Below are 19,939 nucleotides of genomic sequence, written 5' to 3'. Positions count from 1 at the left end.
CTACTCCCATGATCTATCAAATATTTAAAAAATGGGAAAACGAACATAAATTAGCGTGGAAGTTTTAGAGTGAAGAAACCTTCTCATGCAACAGAGTCCGTTACTTATAGCCCTCTATCTCTGCCTCTCTCACTCAACACCATCTCACTCAATTCTCACACTCACTCCGGACTCATTCTTGCCAGTTTTCGTTCCTTGGAAAGCTTACCACGAAGAGCTTTCAAATGAAAGATTTGGAGAGAGAAAGGTTAGCAGAAGATGGATTTCCGACGAGTCCTCTGCTTCCCGAAGAAGTCTCTGCCCATGGCAGTCATGGCAGCTCCATCACGTCTTCAAGTGATGCTGCAGTCACGCCATTTGTCGTTTTTAGCACTCTTGTCGCCGTTAGCAGCTCTTTTGTTATGGGATGTGCTGTGAGTACTGCATCCAATTTAGCTCTCATTTTTATTGATTCTTGACTCTCATTTTTTCCCACATCTGCATTGAATTGGAGGTGAATTTTGCAATCAGGGTGCTTCTTTTTGACAATTCTAACGATTGCCAAGTAGGGAGTGTCACGGTATCTTTCAAGTTCTACTGAAATTTTTTGTTAGTAAATGACAAGAGGAAAGCAGCACATAACTTGGTCAAATCTTTTCTGTTTTTTCATATTATTGGTCAACATTGTATTGTCAAGAAAAATCTGGGTTTTCAATTTGGTCGTGGTGTAAGAAAGATAAAGCAACCAAGATCTGTGTCTGCAACTCTGGCTGAATGGGTGCCTACTACTGTTTTTGGGGCCTAATGGTTGGTAAATTGTTGCCAGAAGCACCTGAGGGTCATGTTCTTGATCACCTGGCTAATACCAAGACATTATTGACCAGGATTAGTTAAGAACGTAATAATTTGTTCCAACAACTACATTGTACCATTTCCTTCCCGCGACCCGGGACAAAGGAGGAGAGGATGTTTCAGACAGTCTATATTCGTTACCGTGCCTTCATAGAATTATATCAACTCGAACCCTGATAAGTCAAGTAGCTGACTCAGGATCACTCAAAACTAGACATGACACTCATTTATGCAAAAAAGATGTCAAATGATCTTTCATTAATTACTTCAATCACATTCATGAGAAAGATGCCACTTGAAACTGCCTTTTGGCCTGACTTTTTTTTCTTTTTTTGGTTGCATCCGTGCTGGAATTTTCTCGGCAGTTGTGCTTTCCACTGCATTTCTTGACAAGATTGGCTGCCGCCAAGTAGAGTGTACCCTTAACAAGTAGCATGTTTTTGCAATGCAGACTGGGTATTCTTCACCAGCTGAGTCAGGCATTATGGAGGATTTGGGCCTCTCCAAAGCTGCGGCAAGTCCTCTCAAGCATTTCTGCTATATTTCTAGGATTGTTCATCTATCAGCCGCCGTACTAATTGATATCCATCAATAACTGTCAAAATTTTGTGTCACAGTATTCGCTATTCAGTTCAATATTAACAATTGGAGGCCTAATCGCAGCTCTGGTAAATGGGAGGGTAACAGATTTGGTTGGGCGTAGACGAGTAAGTGATCCTCTACCTCTCCCTTCCATTCTCAAAAGCTAAATGAAAAACCCGACTGATCTTATGGGGATTCTCATATGTTTTTTATGCAGGCAATGTGGCTTTCTCAAATAGTTTGCGCAGCAGGATGGCTTTCTATAGCATATGCCAAGGTTCCAGCCCTTCCTCTGGCCTCTTCAGAAATTTTTCTGTGTCATTGATGACTCGATAAAAAGACTTAACAATTTAAATTGCATTTTCCACCTTTCACGCTTGTCATATGGATGAGTTCATTCAGATATCGGTCTTGTAGGATGTTTTCACGATTTTTCACTGCAATTGTGAAATTTTGCATTTCAAACTATCTGCCTAACTGGTTACGGGATCACCGTTTATCCAATTGATTTCTTCCAGCTAAGATTGAAGGAAAATTTTTAGGACATCCTCTTTTCATGAGTGATCAAGTCATGGTTTAGGCTGTGAGATAGAGCATAAGCATGTAAATGGTATATACGTTGACTATGCAGAATGATTGGTGGCTGGATATTGGGAGACTGCTAAACGGGCTTGGCATTGGGATTGTATGCTACGTGGTATTGAGGAAGATTCGAACTTGTTGTCCTCATAAAATTTCTAGAAGTTGACGCTGCCAATGTGTGGTGATCATTATCTTTGTTTCCAAACAGGTACCTGTGTACATTGCTGAGATAACACCTACAAGTGTCCGGGGAGCATTCACGGCATTCAATCAGGTGAAAATGTTTGGACAACATAGAAATTGAATGAGTCAAGACAATTCATTTGCTCACCAACACACAATTGGCTTCTGTTGCAGTTCATGTTGTGCTGTGGCTTTTCATTGATTTACTTTCTTGGAACCTTTGTCTCCTGGCGCATCTTGGCTCTGATCAGTAGTCTCTCTGCTCCCATTTTTCATGTTATGCGGTGAATGAGTTGGGAAAATATCAGGAGGTCATTCTTAGTGATTTCATCTTCAGGTGGCATTCCTTGTGTCATACAAATTTTGGGTCTGTTCTTTGTTCCAGAGTCTCCTAGATGGCTGGTAAGTTGTTAGTGGAGTTGAGGCATAGGTATTAACATATTTCAATGGCAATCAAACTCTGAAACATAATCCAATTGGTGTTGACCAGCCTTGCAAGATTTTCTAATTGGGTAGAATCATAGAACCGGACGACGAAGCCAAGTCCATGAAATTTTTGTTGTAAGAAGGATTACTAGCAGATGGTAACTTGCAGGTAATAGTCCACCAAGAGGAGGAGTTTGAAGTCGCATTACAGAGACTCAGAGGCAAAGGTGTCAATATTATTCAGGAAGCAGCCGATATCAGAGTAATATCTCAACCTCACATGTCTTTCTTTTAATTTGGAAGCATCTGATATTTTGACAATGATGTGCTCTCTTCACTTTTTCTTATAGGACTACACAGAGACCTTTGAAGCGCAGTCTCAGTCTAGAATTCTGGATCTGTTCCAAAGACGATATGCTCATCCACTTATGGTGAGAATGCCCTCCAAATAATTCAAGTTGCTTGCGTTTCTTTTTCTAACATTGTCAAAGTGTTAGATAGCGGTTGGGCTGATGATGCTTCAACAATTTAGTGGGGTACATGCACTTGCGTACTATGGAGTCTCCATATTTGAATCAGCTGGTAAAAATCAATGCTAAATACATTAGTAACTTAATGATTGATGAAGGCTTGGTCATGTTATTGTTCTATCTTGGCAGGCTTGTCAAGTAGCTCTGTTGCCAGAAGCATAGCTATTATCCAGGTACTAGACATCTAGAATTACGGTGATCGTGAAAGACGAATTTTGTTATTTCATTGCATTTTCCAAAGATTCTGCACTTCTTTCACAGATCCCAGCAACTGTTCTTAGTGTAATCTTGACTGATAAAGCCGGAAGACGACCACTTCTGATGGTTAGGAAAATTATAAATTTTTTATAATCACCCTAAGAAGACCACTTTTCGAGATACTGAACCGAACCGAACTTTTATTTGCAGATTTCTTCAGCTGGAATGTCCTTGAGTTGCATTCTTCTAGGATTGTCATTTTTCATTCAGGTTTCGCAAACAATAACTATTCCTACTCGGGGTTCTCAATGTTTTCAAGTGACCTTATTTTTTCCCGCTATTTTTTCTGTTGCTGAACCAGGACCTTAATCATTGGAAGGCAGTAAGCCCAATTTTGGCGTATGTAGCACTAATTGTATGTCTCTATAAGAGTGCCTTTTTTCCTTGTATCTTTTTATCTTGAACCGTTGCTCATGGCTCATTCTGATGAAGTTTGCTGACAGATGACTATTTCATTTAGGTGTATTGCATAGCTTACTCACTTGGCATGGCGGGATTACCATGGGTTATCATGTCTGAGGTACATGGCTTAAGTCGAAATTTGCACTTGGCAATCTCTATCTTTAGATCACTCTCAATTGATATATTCTCCATAGATATTCCCTGTGAACATTAAAGGGTCAGCCGGGAGCCTGGTGACATTCGCCAATTGGTCCTGTTCCTGGATTGTGACCTATACTTTCAACTTCATGTTCGAATGGAGTGCACCAGGTACCGACGCTCTCTCTCTCTTTCTCTCTGATATATTCAGTAGCTATGCTTAATCTGGATTCTGCTACTTTCAGGGACATTTTTCATATACGCGTGCATATGCGGTTTCGCTGTCTTGTTCACCATGAAGGTAGTGCCCGAGACCAAGGGGCGAGCATTGGAAGAACTGCAAGCATCACTTGCCCATTTTCTTTAATGATTATGAGGCGCAGGTTGTTGGAATTTGAATTGGTATGAGTCAAACACCAGCAGCACTGATAGGAAGGCTGACAGGAAGCTTTCTGTCTTAAAGTATTTGGCAATTCTCGGATCAACTAGATATTAGTAAATTCAATTTTATCGGTTACTTCCTTATATATATTACTGGATAAACAGGTCACACCAGTCACCTCATTTTTCCTGATGCTGTTATGAATTACACTAAAGACGTTGTTTGGTACTGACCACAGACAATCAGTCTGCAATTTCTTGTATGGATCATCAAAATTGCGCTATGGAATCAGCCCTAACATGTCATGTTGCTTTTACGCGCCATTAGATTTTCAAAATCGATCCTAATAGTTGTTTTCTTCTTGTTTTTTCTTTCCGCCTCTTTCCTTGAATTCCAAGATTCAAATCGAACCTACGATGTGGCTCTCACACATCAAGAGAGATGCGCAGTGGCCACTGAAGCAAAGGCGTAGAGGTTCAAAAGTAGTGTCAAATTACTACCACCCAAACGAAGAGATTGTTTAAACTGACGATTTCAACTCAATCCTTGAACTTGTCCTATTTATTTATGAATATTTGTACACACTGCAACATAAGTAGCAATCAATCTTCTACTTTTTTCCAATATCTACAGGATGGCTAGCAGGTTTGATGAAACAAATACATAAACAAATTGCGGCTACAACTACCACAGATTTTGGAATTATTAAAAGCAATCATTCATGTGATCCAGTAAACAACAGACTAAAAAAATGGAACATGAATCACGTGGCCTTGAACCAGAAACTTTCTGAGGGAAAAAAAGAAAAGAAATTCAATAAAAAAAGGGATAAAAAAAAGATAGAAAAAGGGGGGAAAGGAACTTCTACAACAGCACAAAGTCGGATGATCAACGAGAATCTTTTTTTCTTTCCTTTTTTTTCCTTTTGGGTTCTTATTTTACAACAATCACTCAGGAACAGAGGAGGGATATCTGGAAAAATGGAGGGAATAATGGTTAACGTGGGGAATCACTATCAGTGCACTGTGTTTGGAGTGGATAACACAGAGTCTGTCTTGTGATGAAGCTGACTTCACAAGATGCCTATCATCATCGTCACCGCACCTGTCAACACAGAGTATCTCTTCAGGATTAGCCCTCTTCTTCTTGTTGCTGCTTGCTTCCTTTTGGTTGATGCGACAGAGACAGAAGCAGAGTCTGGTGATGACCCTTTGGATGAGATGGGCAATGAAGAAGAAGAGGAGGAGGAGGGAGGAGGAGGTTGAGTAAGCTCTTTGGCAATCTCCACTTGAACCGCCCAGCCGTTTCTGCAGAGAAAATAGAGCATGAGCAATGTGCATGTGGCCTGAGCAGCCAACAAGCCGAGCCACAACCTTGCAAAGCCCAATTGATCCCACATTGGTTTTGAGGGAGAGAGACAAACATGAAGTCCCCTTTAATGAGACAGGAATTAGACTTGGAGGTTTAGAAATTGAAGGAAGGAGTCCCACATTGGCTGCCTAGCGATTAAGATGGCTCTTTAAATGCCAAGAATGAGATGTGGAGATTTACTTCTCTTGCCGATTTGGCTATAAATGAAGTGACAAGTTAATTTTTTTAGTGAAAAGACCCGACACGCATGTTGGTGTTTGGCATGTGGAGCATGTGACAGCCGAAAATTTATCCTATGTATGCTAGTTATAAAGCTTTGAATTAGAAAATAGAAGAACGGATAAATTGAAAATTTGACTCCAAAATTGATATGGTATAAGCCGATATCGGGGATCAACCCAAAGCAGACCCTGCGACTAGTGGTCCCAACGACCCAACTGATTGCACCGGCCGGCATGGCAACGCCGGCAGCGAAGCCCGCGACAATGACAATGGCGATGATGCAGCCGAATAGTGGCGACTTGGCGGCGGATCAATGAATATACAAGTTGTCTTAAGGTTAGAGTTTACCAAACTTGTGTCCCACGGTTGTTGTTGTCCGAAGATGAGCAAGGGACTAGAAAAGTCAAGGATCTTCTAGAATCAAAATCTTAGGCCATCGTGATTAAATCTTCAATCCACCTAAGCAATTTAACTTCATTGGGCGCCTAAGCTCATTGTAATGGATATAAGACAAACTTCACGATGTTTTCGTCAAGAAACTCCCCTTTTGGACCACCTAAGTTTAATATTATGTATATAAGACAAGATTTCATCATGAAGGGACAAAAGAACTCTTTCTAATAGACCTCTAAGATATCTTAGAGAATCTGGAGGCCAACATGATATTATCACAACATGGATGAATAGCAACCAAGTATTTAGATGTAATCATAAAACCTAGAAACCTAAGGTACCACCTCTTGACTTTGGACCAACATTTAACGATTTTGAAGTGTGCCACTTAGCTTAACATAATGAGGAGGAATGATTACCAAAGACCCATAAATGGACTCATTCACCCAAAATTCGGCACCCATACACGACCCCCCCCCTCTCTCTCTCTCATGCCGTCTCTCTCGGCCTTCCACCGATTGTTGCTGCCGCCCACACCCGAGATTGGTTCAGCTTCATCTCACGAGGTAAGTGGAGTCCCTAGCTCTAGACTAAGACGATTGGTTCGGTGCTCGAGTCCGGTTACGCGTAAAGAGATTGTTAGAGCAAGAATATATAATAGTTTATGCATAACGCAGATTTGTTTATGGAGGAAAATCTTACTTGGTTTAGATGAGAAACAAACTAAAATAAGCATCCCTATAGTTTTATGCAGTTGTATTGTGATGAATATATGTTTGTTTACGCAAGTTATCTACGTGTACGGTTTTATGTTATATGTTCGATGTTCGTATTATCGCTAAAGTACAAGATAATACACTTATTGGGTGTGAACATCACGAATGTGTGAACACTAAGAAAAGATAAGATTCTTCGTAGCTCGAGGTGATGGAGATGCCTCGTCTCGGTTGCAAGATGCCCCCACGCCGCCGGGATGCCCGGAGAGAGTTTCGGGATGCCGCCAACAGCGGGCGATGCTTTGGTCGAGCCAAGAGGACCCCAAGCCAGGAGTTTCGAGATGCGGAGGAGTGCAATGCCTGGTTGATGCTAGAGGGACTGGTTGATGCCGGGACGATGACAATGTTATAAAAAGTTTATGCTCACATGTTCATATTTATGCATTGTCATAGTGGAAGTTCACGTTTATATAGTAAATAATTAGTAGTGCATTTGCTATTGATTTGCCATCAACTTTGCTCTGTGGGGAGTGTGACTAGTTAAGACATCGAACTATTTTCTTATCCTAGAATTAGTGACTCTACTTGCTGAGCGTCGTCTCACTCCATTATTTTTCCAGACTTGTAGGTATGGGTTCTTATGAAGCCCTATACGTTGGTACACCAATAAATATTGCAATGACCGCCGTGGATGTATTTGACATGGATGACGAGCACTCTATCGACGATATGATTCCATTGTGTGGGTGAAGCTGGGGTTGGCAGAGCGCGTCCCATATGACTTTTCAACATGGTATCTCGTCGTCAATGGAGTCGAACTCGGGCCCCTTCCCGCTTACAACGGTCTAGCCGGACCTAGTAGCGGAGGCACAACCACAATTAAATGACATGCCACGGGAGGGGGGGGACCAATTTTGGAAAGTAGTCACCTGTAGCGGTACTAGGTGCCCCAATCTTTTGATATAGTAGATAGTATGTGAAAATAGTGTAATGGTAGTCGGACAAAGCCCTAGAGGGCTATGTAAAATATTTTGACGTATAGTAAAAAAATGGTGTGTTTTCTGTATACCTAGAAGTTTTTTGTAGTTGTCTATATGCTTCTGCATGTTGCTAATGAAACGGAAATGAGAAAGATGAGAAAGATGTGGGTTGAACTCGAAGGCGGCGCATCCTAGGGCGTCACAAGACACACCCCCAAGGCGTGTCATTGCTTCTTAGATGAACATAACCTTGTTAGAAAGGACTAGGAGTAGTTTGCCCAGTGTTGGTTTGGGCAAGGAGTTCCGGGTTGAGGCAGTAAATACAGCTTGTTGGTTGATAAATCATTCTCCTTGCACATATATTGAGTGCAAGACACCCGAGGAGGTATGATTAGATAAACCCATCGATTATTTTTCTATTTGAATATTTGGATGCTCAACATATGCACATGTTAATGAGGGGAAACTAGAGCCTAGAGCAAAAATGGATCTTTCTTGGTTATGCTTATGGTATAAAGGGTTATAGACTATGGTGTTCTAATTCATTAGAGATTATTATCAGCAGAGATGTGACTTTTGATGAGTCTGCTGTGATTCATCCTAGCAAGGAATTGTCTATTCCTTGTCATGAAAATTCGAAAAGTGTGGTGGAGAGGTGGAGCTTGAAGTAATTTCCTTACAACCAGTTTAGTCATCTACAATAATATTGAGATTGAAAAACATGAAGAGGCACATTATTCTATTGCCAAACATAGCCCAAGAAGGACAATGAAGCCTCTACAGTAGTATGGATACTCAGATTTGGTTGCTCATTCGGTTGCATAGCCAGGAGAGTATGGTAAGCCTAAACCAATAAGGAGGCCGTTTCCTCAAAAGATTCAGCAAAGTGTTAGATGCTACGAATAAAGAGATTAAATCTCTTGAAAAAATCAGACTTGGGAGCTTGTGAAGCCACCAAAAGGAAAGAAAGGGCCACAAGTGGGTCTTCAAAGAAAAGAAGCTATACCTAGAGTTGGTATAGTCGGATTGAGAGAGCTAGTTTTAATGACGTGTTCTCACCGTTTGTTGAGCATGGTTCCATTCAGATTTTTCTTTTGTTATTTGTTATGCATGATTTAGAGTTGGAACAACTCGATGTGAAAACAACTTTCTTGCATGGTGAACTTGAAGATATAATTTAGGGTTAATACCATGAAAAACCCTAAACTGGTACACCCGTGACAAATTTACCCGAAACTATTTTTTTGACCACGAAAAACCCCAAATTGGTACATATATGACAAATTTACCCCAAACTATTTTTTTATCACCAAAAACCCTAAACTGGTATATTTGTGACAAATTTACCCTAAACTAATTATTTTGACCACGAAATACCCTAAACTGGTACACATGTGACAAAGTCACCCCCCGTTAAATCGTCACTTTGTTTTGGCTTTTGGTCCGCTACGGTATGGGAGGACACAACCCTTGATGCTCCACCCATCCGTGCGCTATGGATGGTGTCATCGTACAAGAAGAGACTATTGAAGGAAGGAGGTTCACGATTTGACATAAATAGGTAAGCCTTAGGGGCGGCCAAATGGCGAAGATCCCGACCATGGAGACCATGGGGATAACCTGGTAACAATGATACGGAAAGCAAGTCTTCGATCTTACAAAAAAAGGCGATGGCTCGAAGACCTCGTCTCTAATGCTTTTGCCTTCCACGAGACCGTACCTGTCAGATCCGAAGATCGTCTATCTCAAATTGATAAACTTGTAACAAATAGAGGGTTAAAACCCCATATTGGTATACCCGTCAACTATCACATGTCACTAAATCAACAATTTGATAGTTAAATTTAATGAAAATTAACGGAGGGTAAATTTGTCACATGTGTACCAGTTTAGGGTAAATTTGTCACAAGTGTACCAGTTTAGGGTTTTTTGTGGTCAAAAAAATAATTTGGGGTAAATTTGTCACAAGTGTACCAGTTTGGGGTTTTCCATGGTATTAACCCTATAATTTATATAGGTCAACCGGAGGGTTTTCAATTTGAAGGCAAGGAAGATCATATTTGTCTATTGAAAAAGTCCATATATGGCTTGAAGCAATTACCTAGATAATAGTATAAAAAGTTTAATTCGTTTATGATGCAAATTGACTATTATAGGAGCAAATATGATAGTTGTGTATATTGGCGCAAACTTCCAATTGGCACTTTCATTTATCTGCTATTATATATGGATGACTTGTTGATTGCAACAAAAGATAAACCCGATACACATAATTTGAAGGCATATTCAAGCGCTGAATTTGATATGAAGGATTTAGGTGCAGCGAAGAAAATCCTACATGGAAATTCAGCATGATGAAAATGCAAAAAATTTAATGAGGTGTGGTACATACTTCCTAACGACAACAAAACACGTGGGTCCCCAAGACACTAGTGTACTTTTTATAGTTTGAGCTCATATTTTTTCATCGGTAGTTTAGGCTTGAGCCCATGAATAGCTATTGCTATATATAGTTTTTGCTTGTAATTAAGTGATGTAACGAGAGGTGCGGTCCGCTAATTATAGTGGAATCCTCTGCTAGACACAACCTTAGTTTAATGGTGAACTAGGACAAATCTCGTGTCTCGTTTTCTCTTTCTCATTTTTACGCTTTACTTTGTTGTGGTTGTGCGCCGAATCCTAATAAAATTGTATCTTTCCTAGAAAAGTTATACTCATAAAGTGTTGGATCGTTTTGGCATAAAAGAAGCCAAACCAATAAGTACTCTTCTTTTTGCTTGCTTGAGATTATAAGCTAGTTTATGTCCACATAGATATAAGGGGGTAAAATATATGTCACATGTTATATACTCTAGTGCAGCTGGTAGTCTTATGTATGCTATGGTTTGCACTCGACCCAACTTTCACATGTTAGCGTGGTAAGTAGATATTTATCATGCGCAAGCAAAGTTCATTGGCAAGCTGTGACGTGAATTTTGAAATACTTGAAGGACACTTTTGATTTTTGTTTAGAGTTTGAGAAAACTGGTGACACTCTTTGATTTGAATTGTACTAGCAACCAGTGTCCTAAAAACGAGAAGAGCCATGACAGAAGAATCACTTGAAGATGTAGAGTTGCCGTGATTGCCACAACTAGCGACTTCTTTGCGAAGCAGAGAGCTTGTTGAGAACCCATCCTCTTCTAGACTCTCTCTCGAAGTCTCTTTATTTCTGCTGAGTAAGAATTGCAAGAAATGGAGGTGACAAGATTGAATATTCAATGAACATAAAGGAATCAAAGAAATGGACTTTTGGGTGTGTGAAAGTATGAGACTTTACAAGAGAGAAAAGCTTATAATGTGGTTGTTTCAATCAAGTTAATTTGCTTGAAATAATCATAAAAATGATAATTTATTATGTTTATTTAGAAATATATATTTAATATACAACGAGTTTCAATGTGTCAGAATTCTCTATTTTTTAGAAATGACATGTCGGCGTGTCGTATCATGTCACGTATCATGTGTCGGTGCTACTTAGATGTTCATGTGTTCGACATTACCATTCTACTATGGTGCATTCACAGTAGTATGATGCCTCACAATGCCTTCAATTTTGCAGAAGTCATCGAACTCGCCTCAACAAAATTCCAAACCGTTATAAGTTCTTAGCCTCTTGACCTTCTTACCGGTCTGCTTCTCGATCAATGTTTTTCGTTGCATAAACGTAACAAAAACATCACTCTTTTGCTTTAGAAAATAGACCCGAACTTTTTTTCACAAACCATCAATGAAAGTGAGTATATACCTTGAACCAATACCTTTCATAGGAACTTTTGCAGGCCCCCAAGTATCAGAATTAATAGAATACAAAGTGCCCTTTGTTGTATGAATTCCTGTTTTAAAATTGAAACTCTTATGTTTCCAAAAACACAATGCTCACAATCAAGTTTTCCAATTTTCTGAAACACAAAAGACCTATCTTACTCAGCTCTTCTATCCCTCTAATTCTCTTATGGCCTAATCTCATAAGCCATAATTTAGTGTTGTCTAATTCTGTCATAGCGGATGAGATTGTTGCTGAGTCGATCACTTTAGTGCCTTGTAATTGATACAAACCGCCAGTTTTTAGCCCTTTCATCAGCAAAAGTGAACCTTTCATAATCCTCATAACTCCACCTTCAACCGTCATTCTACAATCGTTAGCATCAATTGTACCCAAAGAGATGAGGTTCTTCAAATCTGGAACGTGTCTAACATTCTCCAAAGTTCCAACCATGCCGTCATGCATCTTCAAGTTGGCGGTCCCAATCCCAATTGCTTTGCATTTAGCTTTTTTTCCCATTAGAATAATTTCACCATTATATTCCTTGTATGTAGAGAACCAATCATGATCCGGAAGCGTGGTAGGCATAGCTTGAATCAAGGATCCAATAATCACCGAATTTGTCTTTATATCATCTACAACCAATAACCAATTCGCGTTTTCTACTTCAACAGCACCAGTTTGAGCAAGATTTTCTTTTCTTGATTTTGTCTTTTCTAGTAGTTTTGATTGTTCATCCGATTTGCATACCATTGATTTTGCTGATTCGGATAATTTTCTCTTTATTGCTTTGCCTTCAATTTTGGACAATTTATCGTAATATGCCCTTTAGACTTACAGTAGTGGCAAGTCGGATCCTTATGGTTCGATTTTGACATGCTCCCGCCGCTATTGCTCTTCTCAATAGACCTTCCTTTAGCAACTAAACAAGCCTCGTAACCATTACTGCCTCCAAAAGTCAATTATGTATCTAGTTTCTGCTTATTTGAAAGACTAGCCTTGACATCTTCAAGATTGATAGTTTCTCTATTAACAATCATGATCTCTCTAAAATTCTTATAAGAAAAAGGTCGCAAAACAACCAATAAAAGAGCACGATCCTTGTCACGCCCCAATCCTCGAACGCGCGACATCCCCGTCATCTCATCCCTCGGGTTAAAAGGATAGCGCCCCAAGCACGCTATCAACCCATTAGATTAACTATGCATGCAGAAACGTATAATATTCCCGGACAAAAATATAAAATAGGAATAAGCAAGTAGGAAAAACACATTAATTCAAAAACATGATTTTATTTACAGTTGCGTCGTGTGTCAACCGAAATGACACGCTAATTAGTCCCATACTTCAGGATGGGGTAGGATCAACTTCGTACCTACTCCAAATTGGGCTACGTCACTTTCATCCTTATCGCCTTTTCAAGAATTACTAGCTCTATCACTTAGAACTTGAAAATGGTTTAACAACGATGGGGCGAGATATAAATCTCGGTGAGTTAACGCCTAAGCCCGGCTAAGGCGTTAATTCGTCCGCAGGGTCTCATCGATCAATCACATATTGATATATAAATATCCCAATCACATGCAACTCACTGCTTGAAAATCACACGGTATGTAATACTCAACATAATATGCCACACATAACAACCCATAGATATCATGCCAATCGCATACCCGGATACCACACGTGATCCGATTATTAACGGCCATCCGGCCCAATTGCATACGACCGGTGTGACTTTACACTACGACCGGCGTGACTAGGCTTCGTCCCTTACTTCCGGCGACGGCATCTAATAGCCCGTGTGACTCGTACGACCGGCACGACACGGCACTATCGGGAATCCCTGTAGGGGCTTCGGTCCGTCACAAGCTGCGACCGGCATCCGACAATCCATGTGATTCGTACGACCGGCACAGCACAGACCGACGGGCATCCGACAAGTCGTATGATTCCGTACGACCGGCACGGTTTGAACTTGCCATGAATAATCAATTGTGTGACCACTCAAGCATACTCAGCAAAATGCCGCTTTATAATCCGCATTTAGTCAAATACTCACACGATATGCTCACACCGCAAGACCTCTTGAGTAATCACACAAATGCACATGTTATCCATGCGACCTCGCATTCATAAATCGAGTGATCGAACTCCAACCAATCAATCAATTTGACTACCCATTCGTCAATGCATTTCATCAATTAGTCCATATAAATTATAATTGAACGTAGATCAATAATTCAATGACAACATTCAATCCAATCGCACGTAATTAAATCTAAATAATCAATCAATCATACGCTCATTCTTGACCTATTATTCGCTCACGATCAACCAATGCCAAACAATTGATCGCTTATTCCGTCCAAACGAGCCACAATCAAATTAATCCAATTAATTAGGACCATTTAACCTAAACCGAGTCTCTAGCCTAAACCGGCCCTAATTAATCTACCAAAACACCCCAATAATCTAATTAAACTAATCCAAACGTAATTAACGACTTAGTCAAGGATTAGAGGTCGACTCACCGTTAATAACTCGAGGCGAGACCAGCGACGATCCACGGGAATTCCTTGGCACGAACGTGGGGCAACATCCGGACTTTTTGGCCCACGAACTTGGCCGCTCGGCCCAAATCCTCGGTCACACGGGCCAAAATTCTCGGCCACTTGGCCTGTGGTCTGGGCACACGGACCTGGACACTCGGCCAACTTGGCCCACGGAGCCGGCACACGGCCCAGGCTCTCGGCCAACTTGGCCGGACACGAGCCAGGCGGGGCCCAGGTCAAAACAGGCCACGGTCCATGGAACTGGCCCGCGACCAAGGCACACCGGAGACAGAACAGGGCAGGCAAAGGCAGGGTAGGGATGTTCGCGGCTGTGGCGGCTCTTTTGGGTGGTAAATGGCTCCGAGGTTGACGGTGAGGGTGTGAGGTGGTCGGGACAAGGTCAAAGGACAGTTGTGGGTGGCGGAGTAGTGACTGAGAGCTGAAAACAGAAGCAGAATCGCAGCGCAGGTGGAGGTAGAGCAAGGTCTCCCGTTTGCGCTGTTCCGGGGTTCCGATGGTGGTTTGAGGGGGACTAAGGGAGGTGGCTAGTGGCTCTTGGTGGTCAGAACAATTGCAGAACCAAGCGTCGCAGCAGCGAACAAAACAGAGCAGAAAACAGGGGAACAAAGCAGAAGCTTCGGTTCTTAGGGCTGTTCGGGGTTCGGCAAGGGGCTAAGGCGGCTCAACGGGGACAGGACAGGTGCGGGGGTGGTCGAAGGAAGGATCGGAGCTGCAGCAGGAGCGAAAACAAAGCAAGGGCAGCAATACAGCAGAAACAGAAACAGGGCTGCAGCGAGGGAGTCGGGCTGATTCGAGGCTCCCGAGGGCTGCTGCAGCAGCGGCGATGGCTGCAGACGGTGAAGGGAGTGGTGGTTGATGGGCTATGAGGTGGTGGTGGTGTTCGGTGGTTGAGGAGGCGTCGCACGAAGTGAAAACAGAAGAAGAAAAGAAGGATAAAGAAGAAGAAAAAGAAGAGGGGGCAGGGGAGAGTCGGTCTGGGGGGAGTTAACGTGGAGGAGAGAGAGAGATGATGGGTTGGCCGGCTGGCTTTTGGGGGCTAAAGAGGTAAGGTGGGTCCCACTTTAATAAATTTCCTTGTCTTGAACTCATAAAATTCTAGAGCGTTACAATCCTCATCTTCAATCTGAACATCAATACTACTTAATTCAGAGATAATAGCATTGAAATAAAAAAATATGAGACTTAGTAGAAATACCTTTAGCCAAACGAAGAGTGAAAAGACATTACTTGAGTCTCAATTGAATGGTGAAGGATTTTGTCAAAAAAAATATTCTCCAAATCCATAAACCTGCAGCTGATGTTTGATCTAGCACCCCTGCAAGACTTGATTTGTGAGGTACAGCTGGATAGTAGACAAAGCTTTTTCATCTAAATCTTCTCAAGTTTCATCCAACGTGCTTTTAGGTTTCTTCTCTTTCCCAAAGAGAGTTTTCTTCAAACCTTGCCGCGTAAGAACAACCAACATACAAACCTGCCATAGATTAAAATTGCTGCTCTAATCAAACTTCTCAATATCAAAGTTCGTTGTTGAACTCGAAGCCATCATATGGCTTTGACCAGATTGTTATGACCAACGTGAAAACTATAACGAAATTAAAACCGAGGAGAATAAACGAAGACGCAGAGTTTCCTGGAAAACCCTTGCGCGAAAAAATCACGGGGAGAAAAGAAGAAGATTCACTAAGGAAATTGAAGGATGACAAAAGGAGGCTCAAAAATTAAAAACTCTTTTTTGTCTCTACTTCTTAACCTAATAAATTGAGAAAAAAGAATATTGATAGTGCTCTCAAACCCTAATCCTAACATTGGCCCAAACCCATAAAGAATTCAAAGACATACTCAACACTTCCACTCAAACAAAAACATCCCAAAGAAGAGTCCTAGATCGATTCCGGGTTTCAAAACTACATTCCAAATAGCAATGAAGTTGCGACCGCCACTCCGCATCAGCATGGAGGAATTGATGGCCATCGACGAAGGCCTGTGAGGTTTCCAATTTGTCAACTCCACGTGTTATCTAAGTTTTTTGTTTCAACTCTTTGAGAGTATCCCAACGTGCTATCTCTCAACTTATACTCCAAAATATTTTGGAATGAATGAATTGACGCTATAACTACTACAAATTTGAGCAACTACTCCCATGATCTATCAAAGAATTAAAAAAGTAGGAAAACGAACATAAATTAGCGAGGAAGTTTTAGAGTGAAGAAACCTTCTCATGCAACAGAGTCCGTTACTTATAGCTCTCTATCTCTGCCTCTCTCACTCACCACCATCTCACTCAATACTCACACTCACTCAGGACTCATTCTTGCCAGTTTTCGTTCCTTGGAACGCTTACCACGAAGAGCTTTCAAATGAAAGATTTGGAGAGAGAAAGGTTAGGAGAAGATGGATTGCCGACGAGTCCTCTGCTTCCCGAAGAAGTCTCTGCCCATGGCAGTCATGGCAGCTCCATCACGTCTTCAAGTGATCCTGCAGTCACGCCACTTGTCGTTTTTAGCACTCTTGTTGCCGTTAGCGGCTCTTTCGTTATTGGGTGTGCTGTGAGTACTGCACCGACTTTTAGATTCATCACCAAGAAACCAGCTCTATTCTTTTATTGATTCTTGACTCTCATTTTTCCCCACATCTGTATTGAATTGGAGGTGAATTTTTCAATGAGGGTGCTTTTTAAAAAAAAAAAAAAATTCTAACCATTGCCAAGTAGGCAGTGTCACGGTTTCTTTCAAGTTCTACTGAAATTTTTTGTTAGTAAATGACAAGAGGAAAGAAATACATAACCTGGTAAAATCTTTTCTGCTTTTTCATATTATTGGTCAACATTGTATTGTCAAGAAAAATCTGGGTTTTCAATCTGGCCATGGTGTAAGTAAGATAAAGCAACCAAGATCTGTGCCTCCAACTCTGGCTGAATGGGTGCCTACTACCGTTTTTGGTGCCTAATGGTTGATGTAGTGTTTCCAGAAGCACCTGTGTGTCATGTTCTTGATCACTTGCTGATACCAAGACATTATATGACCTGGATTAGTTAAGAATGGAATAATTTTTCCCAGCAACTACTTTGTACCATTTCCTTCTCACAACCCGGTACAAAGGAGGAGAGGATGTTTCAGACAGTCTATATGCCTTCATAGAATTATATCAACGTGAACCCTGATAAGGCAAGTAGCTGATTCAGGATCACTCAAATGCTAGACATGACACTCATTTATGCAAAAAAGTTGTCAAATGATCTTCATTAATTACGTCATTCACATTCATGAGAAAGATGCCTTGGCCCGACTCTTTTTTTTTTTTTTTTGGTTGCATCCGTGGCGGAATTTTCTTGGCAGTTGTGCTTTCCGCTGCATTTCTTGACAAGATTAGCCGCCGCCAAGTAGAACGTACCCCTAACTGGTAGCATGTTTTTGCAATGCAGAGTGGGTATTCTTCACCAGCTGAGTCAGGCATTATGGAGGATTTGGGCCTCTCCACAGCAGCGGCAAGTCCTCTCAAGATTGGTGCTATATTTCCATCAGCCGCTGTACTAATAGATATCCATCAATATACTGTCAAAAAAGATACGCATGAGATTTAGTAGACTAACAGAAAGTGACATCTGTACCAGTGACGCCAAAGAGACAAATGGAAAGTGGATCAAAACTAGAATTAACATCCTCCCAAATTTTCTTGTGTTACAGTATTCGCTTTTCAGTTCAATATTAACAGTTGGAGGCCTAATAGCAGCTCTGGTAAACGGGAGGGTAACAGATTTGATTGGGCGTAGACGAGTAAGTGATCCTCTTCCTATCCCTTTCATTCTCAAAAGCTAAACGAAGAACCCGACAGATGTTATGGGATTCTCATATGTTTTTTATGCAGGCAATGTGGCTTTCTCAAATAGTTTGTGCTGCGGGATGGCTTTCTATAGCATATGCCAAGGTTCCAGCCCTTCCTCGGGCCTCTTCAGAAATTTTTCTGCGTCATCAATGACTTGATAAAATGGCTTAATAATTTAAATTGCATTTTCCACCTTTTACGTCTATCATATGGATGAGTTCATTCAGATATCGGTCGTGTAGGATGTTTTCGTGATTTTTCACTGCAATTGTGAAATTTTGCACTTCAAACTATCTGCCTAACTGGTTAAGGGATCAGCGTTTATCTAATTGATTTCTTCCGGCTAAGATTCAAGGAAAATTTTTAGGACATCCTCTTTTAGTGAATGATCAAGTCATGGTTTAGGCTGTGAGATGGAGCTTAAGCACTTAAATGGAATATCCATTGAATCCGCAGAATGCTTGGTGGCTGGATATCGGGAGACTGCTAAATGGGCTTGGCATTGGGATTATATGCTACGTGGTATACAGGAAGATTCGAACTTATTGTCCTCATAAAATTTCTAGAAGTTGACGCTGCCAATGTGTGGTGATCGTTATCTTTGTTTCCAAGCAGGTACATGTGTACATTGCCGAGATAACACCTACAAGTGTCCGGGGAGCATTCATGGCATTCAATCAGGTGAAAAAGTTTGGACAACGTAGAAATTGAAAGAGTCAAGGCAATTCATTTGCTCACCAACACACAATAGGCTTCTGTTGCAGTTCATGTTGTGCTGTGGCTTTTCATTGATTTATTTTCTTGGAACAATTGTCTCCTGGCGCATCTTGGCTCTGATCAGTAGTCTCTCTGCTCCCATTTTTCATGTTATGCAGTGAATTGTTGGGAAAATATCAAGAGGTCATTCTTGGTGATTTCATCTTCAGGTGGCATTCCCTGTGTCATACAAATTTTGGGTCTGTTCTTCGTTCCAGAGTCTCCTAGATGGCTGGTAAGTTGTTAGTGGAGTTGAGGCATAGGTATTAACATAGTTCAATGGGAATCAAACTCTGAAACATAGTCCAATTGGTGTTGACCAGGCTTGCAAGAATTTTCTAATTGGGTAGAATCATAGAACCGGATGACGAAGCCAAGTCCATGAAATTTTTGTTGTAAGAAGGATAACTAGCAGATGGTAACTTGCAGGTAGTAGTCCACCAAGAGGAGGAGTTTGAAGTCACATTACAGAGACTCAGAGGCAAAGGTGTCAATATTACTCAGGAAGCAGCCGATATCAGAGTAATATCTGAACCTCGCATGTCTTTCTTTTAATTTGGAAGCATCTGATATTTTGGCAATGATGTGCACTCTTCACTTTTTCTTATAGGATTACACGAAGACCTTTGAAGGGCAGTCACAGTCTAGAATTCTGGATCTGTTCCAAAGACGATATTCTCATCCACTTATGGTGAGAATGCCCTCCAAATAATTGAAGTTGCTTGCGATTCTTTTCCTGACATTGTCAAAAGTGTTAGATAGCGGTTGGGCTGATGATGCTTCAACAATTAAGTGGGGTAAATGCACTTGCCTTCTATGGAGGCTCCATATTTGAATCAGCTGGTAAAAATCAAATGCTAAATACATAAGTAAATTAATGATTGACGAAGGCTTGGTCATGTTATTGTTATATCTTGGCAGGCTTGTCAAGTAGCTTTGTTACCAGAAGCATAGCTATTATGCAGGTACTAGACATCTAGAATT

The 19,939-nt window shown here is 41.0% G+C and overlaps 1 protein-coding gene and 1 pseudogene across 1 annotated transcript; both read left to right on the top strand.

Annotated features, from left to right (window-relative positions):
- Window positions 1–224: 224 nt before the first annotated feature.
- LOC125312544 (sugar transporter ERD6-like 5) lies at window positions 225–4,448 on the top strand. Its single transcript, XM_048280710.1, has 18 exons — window positions 225–413; window positions 1,283–1,345; window positions 1,449–1,538; window positions 1,631–1,690; window positions 2,045–2,110; window positions 2,204–2,269; window positions 2,353–2,428; window positions 2,516–2,580; window positions 2,774–2,866; window positions 2,955–3,035; window positions 3,102–3,186; window positions 3,264–3,307; window positions 3,396–3,458; window positions 3,543–3,602; window positions 3,694–3,747; window positions 3,853–3,912; window positions 3,989–4,103; window positions 4,178–4,448. Exons 1-18 carry the CDS (start codon window positions 225–227, stop codon window positions 4,297–4,299), a joined length of 1,452 nt encoding a protein of 483 aa, XP_048136667.1. The 3' UTR covers window positions 4,300–4,448.
- Window positions 4,449–16,571: 12,123 nt separating this feature from the next.
- LOC115751691 overlaps window positions 16,572–19,939 on the top strand; it is a 30,632-nt pseudogene continuing 27,264 nt past the window's right edge.

This window comes from Rhodamnia argentea, chromosome 6, assembly GCF_020921035.1.
Source record: "Rhodamnia argentea isolate NSW1041297 chromosome 6, ASM2092103v1, whole genome shotgun sequence".
NCBI classification, from domain to species: domain Eukaryota; kingdom Viridiplantae; phylum Streptophyta; class Magnoliopsida; order Myrtales; family Myrtaceae; genus Rhodamnia; species Rhodamnia argentea.
The sequence above is the reverse complement of the archived record's forward strand: the minus strand, read 5'-3'. Positions and strand labels throughout refer to the sequence as shown.

Excerpts from the sequence above, each read along its gene's own strand:
- LOC125312544 (XM_048280710.1), top strand. The coding sequence starts at position 225 with ATGAAAGATTTGGAGAGAGAAAGGTTAGCAGAAGATGGATTTCCGACG. Across the intron at positions 2,429-2,515 it reads GCGCATCTTGGCTCTGATCA|GTGGCATTCCTTGTGTCATA; the intron begins GTAGTCTCTCTG and ends TTTCATCTTCAG. Across the intron at positions 2,581-2,773 it reads CAGAGTCTCCTAGATGGCTG|GTAATAGTCCACCAAGAGGA; the intron begins GTAAGTTGTTAG and ends GGTAACTTGCAG.